Source organism: Gouania willdenowi, chromosome 10 (assembly GCF_900634775.1).
Source record: "Gouania willdenowi chromosome 10, fGouWil2.1, whole genome shotgun sequence".
In the NCBI taxonomy this organism is placed as follows: domain Eukaryota; kingdom Metazoa; phylum Chordata; class Actinopteri; order Blenniiformes; family Gobiesocidae; genus Gouania; species Gouania willdenowi.
The window spans coordinates 28,737,538-28,756,821 of NC_041053.1; the positions used below are offsets into that span (position 1 = coordinate 28,737,538).

The window sequence follows — 19,284 nt, forward strand, 5'->3', positions numbered from 1 at the left end:
TAACAAGACAGACAGACAGACAACTAACTGTCAAGTAACTAAGATAATAACTAAAAAAAAAAAAAATCCTTACAACAACAATCATGACCAGGAAGTAATTGTCGGAAATGGATCACAGCTAGTTTTTATTTCTTCTTCTTCTACTAATAATCATGTAGGGCTTGGCGATATGGACAAAAACTGATATCTCAATATTTCTAATCAAAATGGCGATATAATAATAATAATAATAATAATACATCGATGTATTTATATATTTTTGGGACCTCAAAGTGGCTTTACAGAATTAAGTCAATATTCTTTCACTCCACACTTAGTGGTGGTAAACTACTATTGTAGCCACAGCTGCCCTGGCGCAGACTGAGGGAAGCGAGGCTGCCATAGTGCGCTATGGCGATATACGATATAAAACTTGATTTTTTATTTTATTTTTTTTAACTTATTAAATTCTTACCACACTTGTCAAACACATGGCCCAGGTGCCAACTCCGGCCCGCAGGAGAAAGTAAAAATGACAGAGAAAACATGAATCATTCTGTAAATGAAACTCAACAGTATTTGCAGGGGCTCACAGTTTTCCCTGTGCTTATATTGCATGATTGCAGTCACTTCTAATGGTAAACAGTTGAAAAAACCTCAAAAATCTTACCAAATCCTTCAATTTTCCTCAAATTGTTACATAATATTTCCCTTGGTTATATATATAAGTTGGTCACAAAATATAAGAAAATTAAATTGAAAATCCTGTTGTGACTGATATCTGTAACTTATTGCTTGGATATTGTTGGTTACTTGTACAGTTTGTATTTTATGTATACGTAGAAGTGTAAACAAGTAATGTTGAAATTACTCGTTTTTCCGCATAAAATCTGTGGCCTACTTGAGATCAAACGGCTCCTTATTTGGCTCCTAAAATAAAATTAGTTTGAAACCTCCGTCTTACCAGAAATACAATTCTGGGTTATATTTGCGGATAAAAAATGCCACACATGCGTATTTATTAACAAACCGTTCACAATATGTGCCACTTTTTGGCTTTTTCTCCTATAAAGGACAGCATGTGTGAGTGAGATCTGTAGTCTGGCTTGTTTAGGGGATGGTCAGGGTTAGGGCGAACTCAGCAAACAATCGAACTGTGCTTTTCATGCTGTTATGAGAAGTAGCAAAAGCAGTGACCTTGGCCGTTACAGGCCTACAGACACACATTAGGTTAGATTAGCCACCTACGTAGTCTGATGAAACCACACCTTGGAGACTCAATGAAGATTGTGCCTATTTCTCCCCTTAGAAGGTGCACCAGTGCTCTTCTCTCGAGTTTCAGATGCTAAAAATATGTACTCAATTTTCAGCTGCAAAGACTTTCATCTTTTACACACAGCAATTGTTGTAAAACCACTTATTTTTTTTTGTGAGTAAATATTTCACATGGCACACGGTTATATGGATGTTTTCTTTTTGTTTAATTACATTTTCAGTGTAATCTCTCTCTCTTAAAAAGACTATTGCTAACTGAATTATAATCACGGGCTTAAAAGATTTATACGCTCTATTATAATTGGCTAGTCTAACACTGAAAAACTATTTAACAGGTTTTTTAGCAAATAGGAAATTCATTATTTTATTCTACTACAGAATTTTTAAGTCCCCTCTTGGCCTAATGTGACTTTGTGCATCACTATTTCCAACAAGAATTTCCTTGCCATCACTTTTCATTATTGACCATTGTCATTTTTAACTTATTTTTAAACTTCTTCCACTGGTTTTGTTGCTTTTCTCATATGCATGCTGGTTAGAAGCTGAGCAACTATCTACAAGAGCAGCTTTATAGACGCTATGCTGCATTTATGACCTGTTTATCATCTGCCACCATAACCTGTTGTCTGCTCACACCACGTTATCTGAGCAGTATAGATAGTGATGATGAATGTGAAGTAGCAATAATATAATTATTGTGCCTGATCCCCCTCCTTTCCTCACTCCCAAGTGTTGCCAGGTCAGCTGATTTTCCTGCTTCTGTAGAGGATTGCCATTGCTCTCCTCAGTGTTTGCTGTAAATAATGTTTTATGCCAAGCAGGTGGCAATCACACTGTTATTAGCTGGGTTTTCATGACCTTTGGAAATGCGCAAAATCTAAATAGTGCAATAAAACGCCTGAATTTAGACAAAAAACACTCACATATCGCTAAAAAGTTTTCACACTTTCATGAGAAGGAATTTTAGAGATTTTGATTTTAAAATGTATCTCCAAAGTGCTATGGAAACATGTAGACCAGTGGTTCCCAATCTTTTTTTGTCTTGTGTACCCCCTTTGCATTTTTGTCAACTCATGTGTACCCCCTCTTTATATCATAAGCACCCTCTCCATAATATTATATGCTTTTTCTTTAGCGGACTCCCCTAAACCCCAAACTGTGTCTCATTGGTTCACAACATTGGTTCCCTAAGGCTTAATCTGCAAATTTAAAACAATGAGTGGAATTTAAAGTGGAATTTAACAAAACCATGCAACTTTTATGTGATTACTTCAATAGTAAATACAGTCGCCTTTGTAGAATATAGCTAATTATTGTCTCTTATTGTCAGAAGTGTAATAAAATGACCTCTACAGCATGAAATAATTCTGCCTTAATAAATTACAAGAAAATATAGTCATTTATTAAGCTATAGTACTGTTATTTTGTGGTGAATTTGTGCAAAAAAGAAAAAAAAACCTAAAAAGGAACATTTCTCAATTATTTTTAAATGAATCGTTGAATCTTTCCGAGTATTCCCTGCAAGAAGTTCAATCTTTTAAAGACAGCAATGCATGTTTTGTGATTGTTTTATTACATAATTGTGACCATCGCCAGCTCTCCCTAAGGAAGGGTAAGAAACACTGTATTTTAGGGAGGATATAAAAAGAGAGGGCAGTGTTACAACTAGGTGTGGGGGAAGGGAACAGGGAAGAGGAAGTCAGGGTAGGAAATGGAAAAAGAGTGGGGAAGAGTTGAATGCTTTAAAGTGAGAGTGAGATGTGATGTTATAGTTGTGCATATCGTGTTGTGAAATCTGTTCAGCCAGTCTGGTGAGAAGTGTGGAGTTTAAGTATAATGGTGGTGGCCGTGACTAGAGGGAAGGAGTGAGTGGTATTACCTTAAACTGGTATTTGGGATCAACTTGTCTAAGGTTTAGCCCAGTATGAGTTTATCCCACAGCCCATGACATGCCAGTGCATCCAAGACCAATGTTTGTGCAAAAACCTCTTCTGTGAACCCAAGCGCTGCCCCGGGCCCGAGATGCAGCCTGGCCAGCAGAAAAAGCTGGGGCAGCCACCGCCCCCCACATACACACCTGAGAAAGCCCCAACAAATATTTAAACTTCACAGTTTGACCCACATCCCATCTGTTATCTTTAAGGAGGCAGGGTTTATGACCTATACTGTAGCCAGTCAGCAGGGGGAGCTCTAAAAATAAAAGCTTCACTCCACTGGGCAGCTTGTCCCGTCCATTCTTTTTACACTCTATGGTGTAGATAGAAGAGAAGGCTGAGACATTTCTTAGCATTATACTTCAATATTATCACTGCCACATTCGATAGCATACGACAAAGGAATGCAGAGTGTTATAAAGAGGTTTTGAGCGTCCATCTTCCTGCAGCGAAGTCTCACGGGATGAGATTTCACAGGAGTTACAATGCTCCTGCCCAAAACAACCTTCAATGGAAACACATTCAAAGCACAATTTTACTTTGTCAACATTTAGAAATATTACTTTTATTTTGTGAGAATCTGTAATGGAAACCCAGTTATTGATGCACACAGCAGAGCACTTTTATCTCTGACTCTCTACGTCTTGAATTCCACCACCTTTTGCTTTACCCAGGTACCGGTACATGTGGATCCTGAACAGAATGGCTCAAAGTGACTGTTCCTACAAAAGATGCAGAGAAAAACCTCCTGTGTCTCGATAAACCGTGCCACTAAACCCTCAGCGTGTCTTTCATTAGAGGGCTATGGGAGTGAGTTGGGCTGGGCTTTTCAGAGTGGGAAGCTCTGAGGTTGTAATGCTCTTGACAGGAATGCAAAAATCACACAGCTGCCTTTGATGTTTGTTCAAGCCCTTGAAGGCAGCAGTGCGATCTGTGAGAGGGGGAGTCTGGTGGAAATGTGATAGTATTCATTGTAGGAGCCCCCTGCTAGTTGTGCTCCAAGAGCCGACACAGGCACTCATAAGCAGGCAGTAGCACCTCAGCATCATTTCCTTTACACAATGCTAACCACGAGATCTCCTCCCACTCATTTGCCCAGTTCATATCGCTTGTGTGATGTTTCAACTCCATATTTAGATGCTAACAGCATAGGCGCTAATACTGATACCCGTCTCACTCAGTTGTGAAGGAGGTGCTCACGAGATCCTTTGAAGTATTCCAGTGATGTACAGGAGGCAAACACTTTTACTAGCCACTAATTAGGGAAAATGATCACACTGCTAAAAATGTGTTCTTAACACTATGGATTGTTGTTGAAACCTGCTAAACTAACCTAGCTTCAGGATTATGTAATTTCCCCCCAATATCCTCTGACATTTTTCTCATTGTCTCAAAGATGCTTATACTGTATTTGTATCCCAGTTTACATGAAATAGTTCAAAAAGATATACAGTATGGATTTTAGATGGGTAATATCATTGTCCAATATTAGCCATAAAATGCGATATTGGTATACGTTTTTTCGCTGCGTTTGAAAAACTGATATGTGATGTAATAAATATGGCACTTTCTCTATTACTGAAGTTGAATTAGTTTTCTTTTTTTGCACAGATGTCTATTTGTGGAATACATCTATTGGGGAATCGCATTAAAAGTAAATGTATTCTGTTTTTGGTTTTTTGTTTTCATGGAGAGATACGTATATAATATGACGGTCTATAATATGGTTGAGGGGAGGGGATCTGTGTAAACTAGACCAGGGGTTACTCAAATACAAACCTGAAAGGGTCACACAATGATTTTTTAATAAGTCAATAGTCCATTTATTTATTTTTTGTCAAGCCACAAGTCATAATAATGTTATATTTGAAACAAAATATAATTTTCATTCAAAACAAAACCTACAAAAATAAAATGAAATGCTATTAAATGTTTGACATGAATTCAAATCAACATTTAAATAAAACAAAACAATATATCAGGAAAAAAAATAAATATAATATATATATATATATATATATAAATAAATAAAAAAATCTACAAAAAAAGTGCATTGCTGTTCTCGTGAATTCAAAGATAACATGCTAAAATAAAACAAAAATTTCCCTTTCCATTGAACACAAAATCCTGCCTTCCATGTAATATTTTAGGTATCAAATCCAGTATATCATAATTTACATATTTCAGATTGATAATCTGTTTAAATAAACTACACTATTGAGTACCCCTGGTGTAGACTATATGTCTGTGTCGGTAAGTATTGGAAATTGAAAGTTTAGTGTCGGACAATATTGGCATAATGGACATCGGCAAATATCAACCTACCCTAGTATGAAAGAAACAATTATAACTACTGTTAGGAGTTTATAATAAGAGCTTTTTGTCAATGTGATCAGTCACTTTATTGATTAAGTAACTTTTGTAAACAATAGTCAAATGTAAAGATTCTAAGAAAATGTGAAGCTGTATTGCTTTTCTGTCCACTGTTCAAAATGATCTTTTTTTTTGGTCAAAATGTTAAAACAAGTATATAATTGCTTACTTTTATTAGATTTATTCATGTCATGTAATGCTACAAAGTGATGCTTTATTTTCTCTGTCTCTCCTTGAACTGAGATGCAAGTTTAGGGAGACCCTCACCTGGGTGGAAACAAAAACAGTTGGATGGATTGTATGTCAAATGCTTTTTTAGCCCCAGGGTTGTTTAAACCTGTTCACTGGGTCAGCAAATTCACACACACTCACTCACACAGACCTTACACTATCTCCAAAGTAACAACAGTGAGGAAAATATCATGTACACACTAGGGCTGTAGTCAACCAAGGAAATGGTTGGTCGACCAACGCACACGTAGCGACAAAGCAAAAGTGTAACCTACAGGTCCGACATACATTAGGTATTTATATCCATGCCCGACCTGAAACCTCACACAATAGACATATTTAGGTTTGGTTTAGTGGTAAGCCTGCTTTTATTAATAAACTGTTAATGTCAACATCAGATCAGCGCACAGGGAAACTAACGTACGTTAAACACAAATGCGCAGTTGGCGAGTGGCGCCAGAGACAGCAGTGGATCTATTTACATAATCCATGTATCAAATATAAGGATAATCCATGTTCTTGTGCAGAAAAGGGACTGATTCAATAGTGGATGCTTGTGCTTCAAGCCTGTCTTCATTCGTTCCCTTTCTGCTCTGATCAGAGCAGAGAGCAAAGTGTTGCGTTGTCAGTGACTGCTCTGAGCAGCCATCACTCACTCACACAGCTGTTCCAGACACAGAATCATGTTTAGGCATTAAATAAATTATATTTGATATTTAATCCTTATCACCTATATAAGTGCATTGCATATTTTTTTTAAACGGTATTGAAACTGATACCATTGCTGGTCGACCAATGAAAATCTTGGTCGACTGCGACGGCATCTACCAATTAGTCGACTAAACGACCAGTTGGCAGCCTTAGTACACACACAAGAGAAGGTCTCTAATGCTTCAGTTTTGTTAGAATATTTGTCCAACTGAAGGTGTGTTCCTATGATACTGTCGTTGCATTATACATATCTGTAAGTAGTTGGTCGGTAACACCTATTTACTAACGATGAGCTATAAATGCTTTCACTGCTGTCACCCTTGAGTGAGCAGTTACACTAAGAGTCTATCTTTAGGCTACTTTACAAACCGCATACAGTACAAACACTTAATTTACCATGCCCGTTTGATGCCTAGCATAGCAGTAATGCATATTGATTCAAGTTGTGCTCGGTTTTGCCGCCATTAGCCTCGGAACGGTGAAACACGTGGAGAATTTGCTTACTCTTGTTTCATTTTCTTCCTTCTTCCCTCCGTCTGGCTTCATGCACTCTGCTCAGTAATGGAAACAGGGTCAAAGGAGCTCATCTGCTTCACACACGCAGCAGGATAATGGATATATTTAGTGTAGGCAGGAGGCATTGCAAAGGAGTAAACGAGCATATGTGGTAGAAGGCTGATGAAATACAGTGAGGGACTCTGTGTGACTTAAACCTGGTAAAGTGAGAGGAACCAAGTGGCAGAAGCACTAGTTACATTGTCAATTTATGGCTGTCTTCAAAATCGCATACTAACGTACTACTCACACTAAGTCTGATGTCAAAAGGAGTATGTAGTGCATTCACATTAGATAGTATGGAAAGAGTATGTGTGAAATACCCATGTATACTAAATCGGGACAAGTATGCACTGTGGGCACACTAGTCATACCTAACTTCCCCATGATGCATTGTGAGTAGAACATAAAATCGTCCTGGACCGGCTTCAAAATAAAAGTCAAACATCCCCGTTTCAAAACAAAAGCATCTCTTCTTGTCTTCCATTTGTTTTTAACGCTTTTGTAAATAGGGCTCTTGTTTTAAAGTTAACCTGAAGTTTAGTCAGTTTCACAATGGTCTCTGAAAATCTCTTAATGTCAACATGAAATGTGTTTTAGCGAGTTTTATGGATCAAATGACCACATGTTGGTATTCTACTTGGTCGCTTTCTCACTTTAAATGCTTAAAGGACTTTCAAAGGTGGCGAATTAACTGAGATATTTAGCCTCAGTGTGCTTCAGGTTTTTGTCGTTATAGGTTACTGTACTTGTGTGTATTGTGTGTACTTTCTTCATTTATTTCTGTTGCATTGTGTTTATACTGCGCTGTTTCCATTAAGATGCTGGTCCCGAGAAACAAATTGAAAATCATCTTGGGAAACTTGTAAGTATACTTTCCTGGGAACTCTCATTATCCTGGATGATAATATGTAGGGGTGGGAACCTCTGGGTACCTCACAATACGATACGATACACGATACAAAGCTCACGATAACCATTATCTCACGGTATTACGATACTGCGATTATCGATATATTGGTCAGAAATCAATCTACGATAATTTATGACATAACAAGAAGAAAAAAAGATTAAGTGAAAAAATACAATTTGTATTTTAAATTGTAAATAAGTGCCAACATACCAATGTAAATGAATAAGTATCTCCAATAGGGCTTTCTGTAAACAAAAAATAGGGTCTTTTTTACCAGTGACACCATTATAGTGTAATATTCCAGTAAACAATATATTGGTTCCTTCAACAAACAGTGACAACATTTCTGTGAAGACCTACCTGCACATTTTAGTGAAAAAGCAAAAAAAATAAAAAATGAATGGATAGCGCGAGCATATTGATAATCGATCGTGCGAAAAATATCGAGATATATTGAGATATCGTCACACTTCTAATATTATGGATGTGTCGTGCATAGTACGTTAGAATGCGATTTCAAACAACTTTTTTTTTTTTGCTTCTTGGTGTAAATGCCGTGGGAATAGGGTGCTCTGGATGTGTTTTCTTTTTTTTTCTGTCAATTTTCCATTTCCTTTTAAAAGGGAGGTTGAATTCTCAGTTTGTACATCTAAATAATTCAGGTTGCCTCATTTATTTTAAATTCTCCTGACCCATGTATGTATGCATAGCTAGTGGCACTCAGAACGCATCCTTCCTCATCATTCATATATGTATAAAGGCTCATCCAGCACAACTGAGATAGCATTCACAGTGAGATGTGGAAAGAATTTTGCATCTGCGTTTGTGGCGTTAGTGTGGGATTAACAAAAAAAAAAAAAGCCTCACTGTTTGGGAGCGAGTGCGTAGGAAGGTGGAGAGACATCAACATCTGTGGTGTTTAATCATCACCGCTTTTCTTTGTTACCTGACACGATGGGGCGACCGGCTGACAGAGAGACGAAAGAGCATTTATGGTTTTGATTTTGAACACATGCAAATCATGAACATCACCACCACTACCAGCTACCCCTCTCTTCTTCACACTCAACAACACCCAGGTTAGGCAACAGCCTACAATGATTATCTCGGTGGATAAAACTCTCAGCGAGGCAGTCGACGTTGTTCATCCACAGAGAGAAAATGTAGACTTTTTAATGTGGTCACAGTCTAGTGCAAAGATAATGTCTAATGACAAAGAAAACTAAGCTCAGCCATGCTCTATAAAGGAGAGGAAGCAGGCAATGAAAGGACCACATTGATTTTTGCTATTCGTCTTGTTGACCTCCGATGCAGCATCTCAGGACAATTAATCGAACAGCAATTACAGGCCTTCTCACTGAGTACTTTATTAAAGATAGTGTCATCAGTGGGGCTGTAGCTGAGAAGGGGATTTTTTTTAAGGCCTGTCAGCTTGGAGGATGTTCCGTGACGTATTTAATAAAACAAACCAAAAAATAACCTTCTACTGGTGCCTTGAAATTTAGCTATAGATTACACCCTTGTCTGGGTCCTTGATTTTATCTTCAACACAATGTAACGCAAACCTGGACAGTATACTGATACTTTTATGTCTACAATGTGGGCTGACCCACTTTGTGTGTAATTTAAAGAAACACATACATTGGCATCCTTTCTTTGCTAGTGGTAACCTATGACAGTTCTTTAACTGGTTCTTCATCGGCTGATTTTAATCAACTTTTCAAGAGTCAAGGTTGTTTGGTTCTTGGAGTGCATGTCTATGCCTGTCTGCTTCACAGATGCCTCGCTCTAACATTGCAGATGCCTCTGGTGTTTTTTTGGTGCAACTGACAGAGCAAAGTAACATTCCTTGGATGTTTGCATTTATATTGTCTTCATAAGAAATTATCAGTGTGGGGGATTTGAAAGTGCTGCGTCCACTGATCTTTAGAAGCTTCTAAGGGGGTGGAAAAGAAAATCCATGATTTGAATCTTAGAATAATATTAATTAACTAAAAAGTCCATTTTTAAAACAATGACAATAATTATTGTCAAACCTAAGCATCCTCTGGCTTTATATATTGTGAGGTTTTAAACACATTCGAGTAGCAACAGAGACTCAGTGTAGCACACTACTTTAAAGTCTCTTTAATTATACATTCTTAAGCAACAAAGCTCCAGCTTGAATGAGTGTGGCTTGTTATTCCATTAACAAAACCCTACAAGTAAAGCACTTTTGTCATTCTTTTAGTACTTAGTGAGCACTTTGGCCAAGGAAAAAGGAGCTTATGTGGCAAAGTTCATCTTGCAGAAACTAACACGTGATCTAGGTTTTAGGACTGTGACAGGGTTAAAAAATGACCAACTCAGTGAACATAAAAGTAATTCTTAAGCTGATATTGTCATGGTTGAGCTGTTTTTTTTTTCTGCTGAGTCTTTCAGAAGTTTTAGTTAAAGAATCAGCTTTTGTCAAAAACATGACTGACTGAAGAGCTGTGTTAGCATTTGTGACTTCCTTACTGTGGGTTGCTTTTTGTCTTTTTTTTTTTTTTTTAACCTCATCCGTTGTTGTCAAACAGTAGCTTCATCCAAGCTGTGAACCTCCGAAACCACGGTACAATCTTTTATATTGTGTAACTTTTATAGTTGGAGCGTTTGCTGAATAGAGCAGTTGCCACTTAAGTACTTGTAAACGTTTGAGGCCATAACATGATTGAGAAAGCCGCTCCCAGTGCGGCATCTCGATGAGTCGTCCCTCCTCCCCATTGTCAAGGGACCCAGTGTAATGTAGGCCAGTACCAGCCCATGGTACAGTACACACTATGTCTTGTGTGGATGCTGGTGGAACAATGAGCCTTTGCCCATCTACAGCAGCTCCGTAGGATCAGCCCTCATTTGAGTTTGGATCGTATAACTCTGATGTTATTCATCACTGGGTGCTAACTGTAGACAGAGAGGAAGATAGTCTTTAAAATGGGGTCTCCACACTATTCCACAGGTCATCTGTTGCTGAATTCATAATGGAGGTAAAGCCTGTTAGTACAGAACTATGTTCCTATGCTTAATTGAGTTGCTGATGCTGATTCTGTGTAGTACTCCTGTTAATACGGACAGTTTTTGAGAGAGAATCAAATTCATTATTTTCCGATTGATAGTGTTTTACCTCAGAAATCTGTGTTCTAGTGAATTGATGTATGAGTTGCATACTTATTTAACATAACTATACCTCAGGGTGTTTGTCTCATGTTAAAAATATACATTTATGTGGATGCATGTGTACCTTTTGATGCCTTTTAGGTCTTTACATCCCATACTAAATTATTTAAGTGATATTTTAATGGCTTATGCTTTAAAAAAAAAAATCTTCACATTGATCATCATACCAAAGCTTAGTTTTTTCCAGACCACTTCTTTTCATAATTCCATAAGTTAGAGATTTGAGGGTTTATTTTGCTAACCTTGTCACATGGCAACATTTTACCTAATGAAATAATCTTTTTATGGCCTCGTGTAGCCAATTTGACTTGAAAAAGTGCTTAGAAAGGACTGGGCAAAGGGGATGATGATAAAAATGTTTTAAAAAAGAGGCTTTAGTGACTCAGGCCCTATAAAATCTGTTTTATTTTTTTCCAAATTCTGTTTTTTCCACTTAAATTTTTTAAATTCCATTTTTTTAGAAATATTTATCATTTTTTAAAGAAAATATTAGGTGTAACTCCTGTAAATGTAAATACTAATAAATAAAAAAAAACTCATAATTAAACAAAAATGTATGTCAAAAATGAAGTAAGATACAATTAAAAGGTAGATATAAGTTGTAGTGACATGGGTTATTCTGACCACTCCTTTGTATTTATTTATATGTCAAAGATTTATGAAAACTGCATTGATACCACCCAATTTCCTCTCAGGGATCAATGGTTTACTGAATCTGATCAGGATTATTGATTAAGTTTTGATCAACTTAGTTTAAATTAACCTAATTTAAATTATCCTATCTTCTGTAGCTCTGATGAGATGTTGTTAGAATGTAACGTTCTAATAACGTTGCTCCGTGAACTTTTATTTTGTAAACCGGAAGTTCCCACACAAACGATTGTACTTGAGGTAGCTTGCTGACTGTGAATGTGTACCCATGAGGCACAGACAAAAGGCTGGAATAAAAAGAACTAAAGGACAACACGAACTCCAGTTATTCTTAGTTAGCCAGGCACGACAGTTCAAACACTGAGCAGGTGAAGATGATTAAAGCTGATCACGTTTTCATGGAGCGCCGCTGTGCTACACGAAAAACAGACAGTTTTTACAGGCACACCAAAGTTAAACGGGCACTGGAGGCTCTGTATTTAGGAGTCAGTGATGATTTGCGTTGTTTTAGAGGGTGCTTGTGGTGGTTTAAGATGAGTTTATTGCAGCCAAGACAGGAGGAGGGAGGGCTGTGCACCTAATAAGCGGTCCCCAGAAACATTTCCCCATTAAAAAAAATGTTCTTTGCCCCATGGTGACGGCGTTTCATGCCAATTTTGTCTATTTCCTCGTTTAACCGTTTTCATTGGTCGATTCCGTGATTTCGTCAGCGGTTCCGTTAACACAGATTTTATAGGGCCAACATTTATTCAACCCAAGTATCTTTCCCTTCACATTCAGGAAATCATCATTCAACTCTGTTCACTTTCTTGAAGAAGCATCTTTATTTTGCTACTGGCTTTTTTTCACTCCTCTTCTTAAGGCAGTGCACAGATTATTGGGAATTTGCTAAGGTATTTTATTAATTCTGCTCCTCTCCAAAAGGCATTTGATGTTCAGGCTTACATTTGATTTTTAATACTGTAGGTTATCTCTAAGGTTAGGATTCATCTCCCCTAGTTTCTCTCAAGTGTTGGGCTGAAAACAGGTTTTACACATATGGCAGACGAGATCGGCCTGTAATGAGTCTGCTAGAGTTTCAAGTATCATCATAAAAGCTGATGGTAGAGATAAGATTGTGATGAAACAGATGTTGGATGCTATTGACTGAAGGAGTAACTTCCAGTCTTACACGGCCTACTGATCTGCACTGTGTAAGCCTTCCAGCCTATTTAATTGAGCTTAAAGAATTACATGAAGTGGATACTCGGGTCAAACAGAAACTGCCAGTGAGTATAATTTCTTTTGTCTAGGTTCACTGACAGGATAAAAAGTGCAAGCATTGGTCCCCCAGTGATTTCTGTAAAAGTCATACAAACAGTTTTGTTAAAAGTCAAATTTATCAGTTTTGTTTTACTACACAATTATGAGTATCTGGGTAAATGTTTGTGGTAGAATTAGTGTCACACTTGTTTTCACAGGCTTTTTCGTTCTTTTTTATTCACGCCTTGTCTGGAGATTTACATGTGTAAGTTGCTGAAGCTCCAGCAAAGCTTATCAGCTAAAAACTGATCTTGTTGTTTTTTTTATTCAAAGTGATTCTCTCATGTTCACCTGAGGGTTGAGCATCACCACCCCTTGATCTCTCCTTAGGGAAACAGGATCATTCTGAGGCAGAGATTATGTAGTACAACTTTCTCACAGTCTATAAACCTTCAGGGGACATTATGGACCTGCCAATTTGAATAGTGCAGTCACAGCATACATCAACCAAACATGATTCAATGTGCTTTTTAAAGACAGCAATTGGATTGAAGTTGTAGCTGTGATTTCATTACAGATTTTCTCAAAATAAAAGCTAAATTTCTAAATTTCAACAAAGTATAAATGTGCTTTAAACGTGTTTCCATTGAAGGTTGTTTTGGGCAGGAGCCTTGTAACTCCGGTAAAATCTCATCCCGTGAGAATTTGCTGTAGGAAGATGGACGCTCCAAACCTCCGTATAACACTTCATATTCCTTTGTTGTTTGCTGTCTAATGTCGCAGTAATAATTTTAAAGTATAATGCTTAGAAATATCTTGATTTCCTTTTCTGTCTACACGTACCGCGCCATTGTTTTCTCGGAGAGAAGTGGTCAAGTGACCAGGCATGTCATGTCATGTGACAAGGTACGTCACGTTTATTTGCGGAAAAAGTGTCTTCATAGCACTTTTACGATACATTTCATTATCAAAACTTCTGAAATTCCTCCTCATGAAAGTGTAAAAACTTTTTAGCGAGATTTGAGTGTTTTTTCAAAATTTAGGTGTTTCTATTACCAGTTTGTATTGCCCTATTTAGATTTTGCGCATTTTCAAGGGTAATGGAAACCCAGCTAGAGATGGGGTACTCATGGTATCTAATGGTATTTTTTTTCACAAAATAAAGAAACTGAACAAGTTAATAAAGTAGATCCTTGCAAAGACAAAGGGTTAGGGTTTGTGTGAATGTTACAATCTGTATGATTTTGACCAAATCTGAGTGTTTCCTAACTTATGTCATCAATAGTGTCAGTAAACCAATGTCAAATGCTCTTGTTTCATGGTTGCTTGTTTGGAGTTTCAGGTCATTTGATTCCTCACCAAGTCTTAATTTGAATACTTTGAACAAGAGCTGGTCAGTGCTTGAACAGGTGCACCTTTAATAATGATCCTAACAGATATGGGCGAGCTTGGTAAGTTGCTGATTACTCAATGTTTGTTCAGCCAATAACAACACGATGTAGAATGTGACAAAACAGGATCCTCTCCGGCTAGTGCGATGGTGTGATAGGACGCAGCGTCTCATCAGACCATGTTTTTTATTGTGGCTGAATGTAGTCTCATATCACCATGCACCTTCACATCTCCATCTGTACTCCATTTACATTGTGTGCATAATTTAATCTATGTATCAATTTAATGACAAAGTCGTGCCTAACTTAATGCTTTAATGGAACATCACAGCTTAATCAACCACAGGACACATTATTTTCACGGATCCTTGTTCTAGATTTGTAGCTGATTTGCTAATGAGGTTTGTTGTCAACACTTTGAATAATCAATATTCATTTACTGATTTGATTGACATTTCTTTTTTCTTTTTCTGCACCCCGAGATGTGTTCCCAGTAAGATAATGACATACAGTGTTGCCTTATTGACTGGCATTTTGGAGTTTTGGGGGCAAAGACATTATTGGAGTTCACTGCTTTGGAGATTAGTAGGTTTCACAAATGACTTTGATATTTTACAGCTACTCTACCAATAAATTCATTACTCTTCCATACTTCCATTCTTAGCTTCAGTTCAGTACTCAGGTCACAGACATCTTTGTTGTTCCGTACAGATTTTGTTCTCCATTTTTAGTTGTGTTTAATGATGGAAACCTTTCTTTGTAAAGAAAAAAATAAAATACACAAAAATCCCACAGTGGACCAAAGCCGGGTGATGCAAATTGTTGCATACCTTGTCAACAGTTGTGAGGTTGTTCCAGTTAAATTCAAGTGGATATGTGATATCTTGTGACCTTCACAGTGCATTAGTAGAACTTTTGTGTATTATCATTTCTAAAGAGAAGAGCACATAAAAGATACTGGCACCTGAAGGAGACAGTCGGCTAACCCCATAACCATAGCTGGGCTCTTTACATCTACTTTGACTTGAGCCTAATTTGCTTTGTAGATTATGTTTAGTCCCTTTCTTGGTCTCTCTGCACAACTTGAGTTAGAGATCTATATTTTCAGTCACCTAATGTTATTTATAGGGAATTTAGAGGACAGCGAGTACCTAACTTCCATGGAGACTGTATTCACTTAACTCAAATAAAAACAACATGGTCCATGTAAGGGCCTGTTGGCTCCCTGTTCCCTCAGAACTGGCTGTTGTTTGCTACTGAAACCTTGGATGTGCTTGTATCCTTGGCTGTGCTTCCTTTCATTATGGCCTTTTCTCACCCTGCTCTTCTCGCTTTTTTCTCAGACAGCCGTGTCTATTCAGTCTCGCTAAAAGAGTGTCATTATGTGCTAACTGTAGTATATGGGATGGTAAAACTGACATACATCCTGAGGTGGTAATGTTCCTGACTAACAAAGAAACATTTGCTTGGATTTGGATTGTGAAAAACGAAAGAAAGAACTCAAATTAACAGTATTGAGCTTTTATTTTATTTTTGCAAGGTATTTTAACGGGCATAATTTAGGCTCCAAAGTGGGTTCTTTATAGCGGTTTTAAAAACCGTCCTAAGGTATAAAAAACTGTGCAGCTTGTGCTCCAGGTGGCCAGAATTCATACATTCCCTTATGTACAAGCATACATGATTAAGTTTGGCAAACTAGAAATGAGAAATAAACCTATTTAATTACTTGCTGTTCATGTGTGAAATGGTTAGGAGGATGATATTCAGAGTAGACCATGGCACCCATTTGATTGATTGAGTAGAGATCCAATTCCTGATGTCCAAGTTTTGAGAAGTTGTCTTTTTTATTGTTTGTTGGCATCGCATTTTCTGGTTTCAGATGGCGGCGTCATAATTCTAATCTTTTAAATTTACTGTAATGTCTTTGGGTTTGTAATTATGCCAAGTTCATGGTTATTGTATTGGCAGAGTCATCTTCCAATAAAGCAGAATATTGACTGTTTATTCTTCCCTTTGAACACTTTTTAATCATTAATGCATTGATAAGATAGCTTGAGGTTTTACTTATTTCTTATTTAATGCAACAGAAGCTATCATGTGAATAGTATTTATTTCTGTTATCTGTTTGAGGAAGCAAAAATGCTAATTAACAGCAACTATGTACAGATTACAGCCTGATACTGCATATCAATCTGTTTTTATAATCTTCTGCTACTCTAACCTAAGCCTCTGTATGGAATGGGTTTTAATGACAAAGCTAGAAACCGGAGGCTGAAATTTTGCAATTTTTACATTTTTGGTTACACAAAAAACTAATATTGATAGTCAGAACTTGTTTCTAAGGACAGCTTACTTTACTAACACAGAGGGATATAAACTGGATAATTTTCAGAAATCATTCATCACCATATTAAGTTGGTATACACTCCTAGTTATTCAAACCTTAGACATAAAAAATATTATGAAACCACATGCACTTATTTAGCTTTCTGGAATTCTTTAAATAAAGATGAGACAATTTGACCTCTATCTTAAACAGATGCAGAATATTGAAACAGTTATTGGTTGAGATTAAACTTTATTTCATAATGATCTCTATTTATATAAAATGACAGACCTCGCATCTATGCCTTGTTATCTAAATTGCCCATCCTCATTTTATTCTCCTTTTATGGTTAAGTTCACGATAGTGTAGTTAAACTGTCTCGAGCTCCTGACCGGCACTTGGAAGCTTTTCATCACTGTAAAGTTAATGTCTCTGTAAATCTAACACTTCATGCATCCAGGCTAAAAGAATCTCAGTTCTTTTGTGCTTGCTAATATCTATCTGGGCAGTAAATGTTTAAGTTTATGATGGAGTGTTGACAAGTAAGAAATTGGGTAATGGGTTTGCTTGAAATGCCGTTTTTGGCTCATCGCCCCATTTTGCACTTTTTTTTTTTTTTTACAAGATGCTTGTGTGAGTACATCAGTGATCACTAAAGTATGCTGTTTTAAAAAGTTCATTTTTCTGCTCATCAGTGTTATTGGGTGGAAATTGTGTCATTGTTAATCAGTAGAGGTTTAATGACCTTGGCTGTGTTTGAAATTGCATACTAACGTACTATATACTACACACTCAATGAGTATATACTGTCTACTATATACTAACAATATGCTTAGGAGGATTAGGTTGATGACTGCTCCCACTGAAGTATACTTCCAAGCACACTGAGGCTAAATATCTCCATTAATTCGTCACCTTTGAAAGTCCTGAAAGCATTTAAAGTGAGAAAAGTGACCAAGCAAAATATCAACATGTGGTCATTTGATCTATAATACTTGCGGCAACACATTTCATGCCGACATTTCGAAGATTCTCAGAGAACCGCCATTGTGCAACTGACTAAACTTCCGGTTAACTTCAAAACAACAGCCCTATTTACAAAAGTGTTAAAAACTAATGGAAGACTAGAAGAGATGTTTTTGTTTTGAAAAGGAGATGTTTGACTACACTACACACTGGGGATCGACCGATATGGATTTTTTAGGGCCAATGCCAATACCAATTTTTTTTCATCAGCCTTAGCCGATGACCGATACGGACTGCCGATTATCTTGAGCCAATATTTGGAGCTGATACTACTTTTGCTCCCTCAATTTACATCATAAAAAATAAACAGTGATGATAACAATTGCTACAAGTCTCAATTTAAAAAAAGGAACATTTATTGAAATTAACAAAGGTGAGGTAGAACGACACCAAGTAAAAAATATTTAACAAAAAATAAAACCAGGTGATGTAGAACAAGAACAAGTAAGAAATAGTGAGACATTTCATGAAATATTATGAAAGAGAACTGTTCGTCCTTGTCCTGAAAATAGCTTTGACAAAAGTTGGCCTGACTGAAGATATATTTTATTAACAGGATTATTTAGTATAAAGATATATAATTATAGTATTAAACACAAAAAGAAACCATGAATAATAGTCCATTCCGACATAACCCCAGAACATAAATTAGCAGAGGAAAATAACGTGATGTCAGATGCGCATTAAGCAACAAACTGCTCAAGTTTCTGTTCTAAATTGCATCAACATTAACAGGAATAAATATTCAAACAAGTAGTAAACTGTTTCTCAAAGTTTTAAAAATTTCTTCTCAGCGCAGAGTGAGGGAGAAAAACACATTCACACATACACATGCCAAACCTCCAGCCAGCTGCTTGTTAAACACAACAGCGACAACAACACGTAGAACCATGGAACAATGCTAACTTAAACAGTTAAAAGATGCTTTGAAAGTTTAAAACTTGCCGTTGGGATTGAAGAGCTTCCTTCACGCTCTGCTAGTGGGGGGAGGGGCTCTGCAGCCTCTGTCTCCAGCAACAGGAACAGCCTGTGGCAGCTGCTCTGTATATAAAGTGGATCGGCGAACGCAGCAGCACGCATCGGCTGATGCCGAGACACATAAAAAACGCAAAAAACGGCCGGCCGATGAATCGGTCGATCACTACTACATACTCATTTTGACATCAGCCTTCGTGTGAGTAGAATCAGAATCAGTGTTCGCCAAGTACAGTTACATACAAGGAATTTAACTTGGTGGATGGTGCAAAGAACAAAAAACAAACAAACCAGAAATGCATAATAATAATAAGTATAAAGCATAAAGTGTCTATGAGTAATATGTTAGTTTGTGATTTCGAACACAGCACTTATATTGATGTATTACTGTGCTTGAGATTACAGGTAAAATGCTTCAATTAATACCTGTTAAAAACTTAGTATTTGTTCTATTTCTTTTGTACATTTTCTTGTCTCTATTAACATAAACCTAACTTTTCCCCTCTT

At 37.1% G+C, this 19,284-nt stretch overlaps 1 protein-coding gene across 6 annotated transcripts in view; it reads left to right on the forward strand.

Annotated features, from left to right (window-relative positions):
• atp11c (ATPase phospholipid transporting 11C (ATP11C blood group)) overlaps nucleotides 1-19,284 on the forward strand; it is a 55,187-nt gene that overhangs the window by 796 nt on the left and 35,107 nt on the right. The window contains exon 1 of one of the 6 annotated variants that reach the window (XM_028459318.1): nucleotides 10,870-10,976. The exons of the other annotated variants lie outside the window; for them this stretch is intronic. Coding sequence (XP_028315119.1) covers nucleotides 10,971-10,976 — 6 coding nt within the window. The 5' untranslated portion in view covers nucleotides 10,870-10,970. Of the gene's footprint in view, nucleotides 1-10,869; nucleotides 10,977-19,284 lie in introns of those variants that run through there. 6 annotated transcript variants of the gene reach the window in all.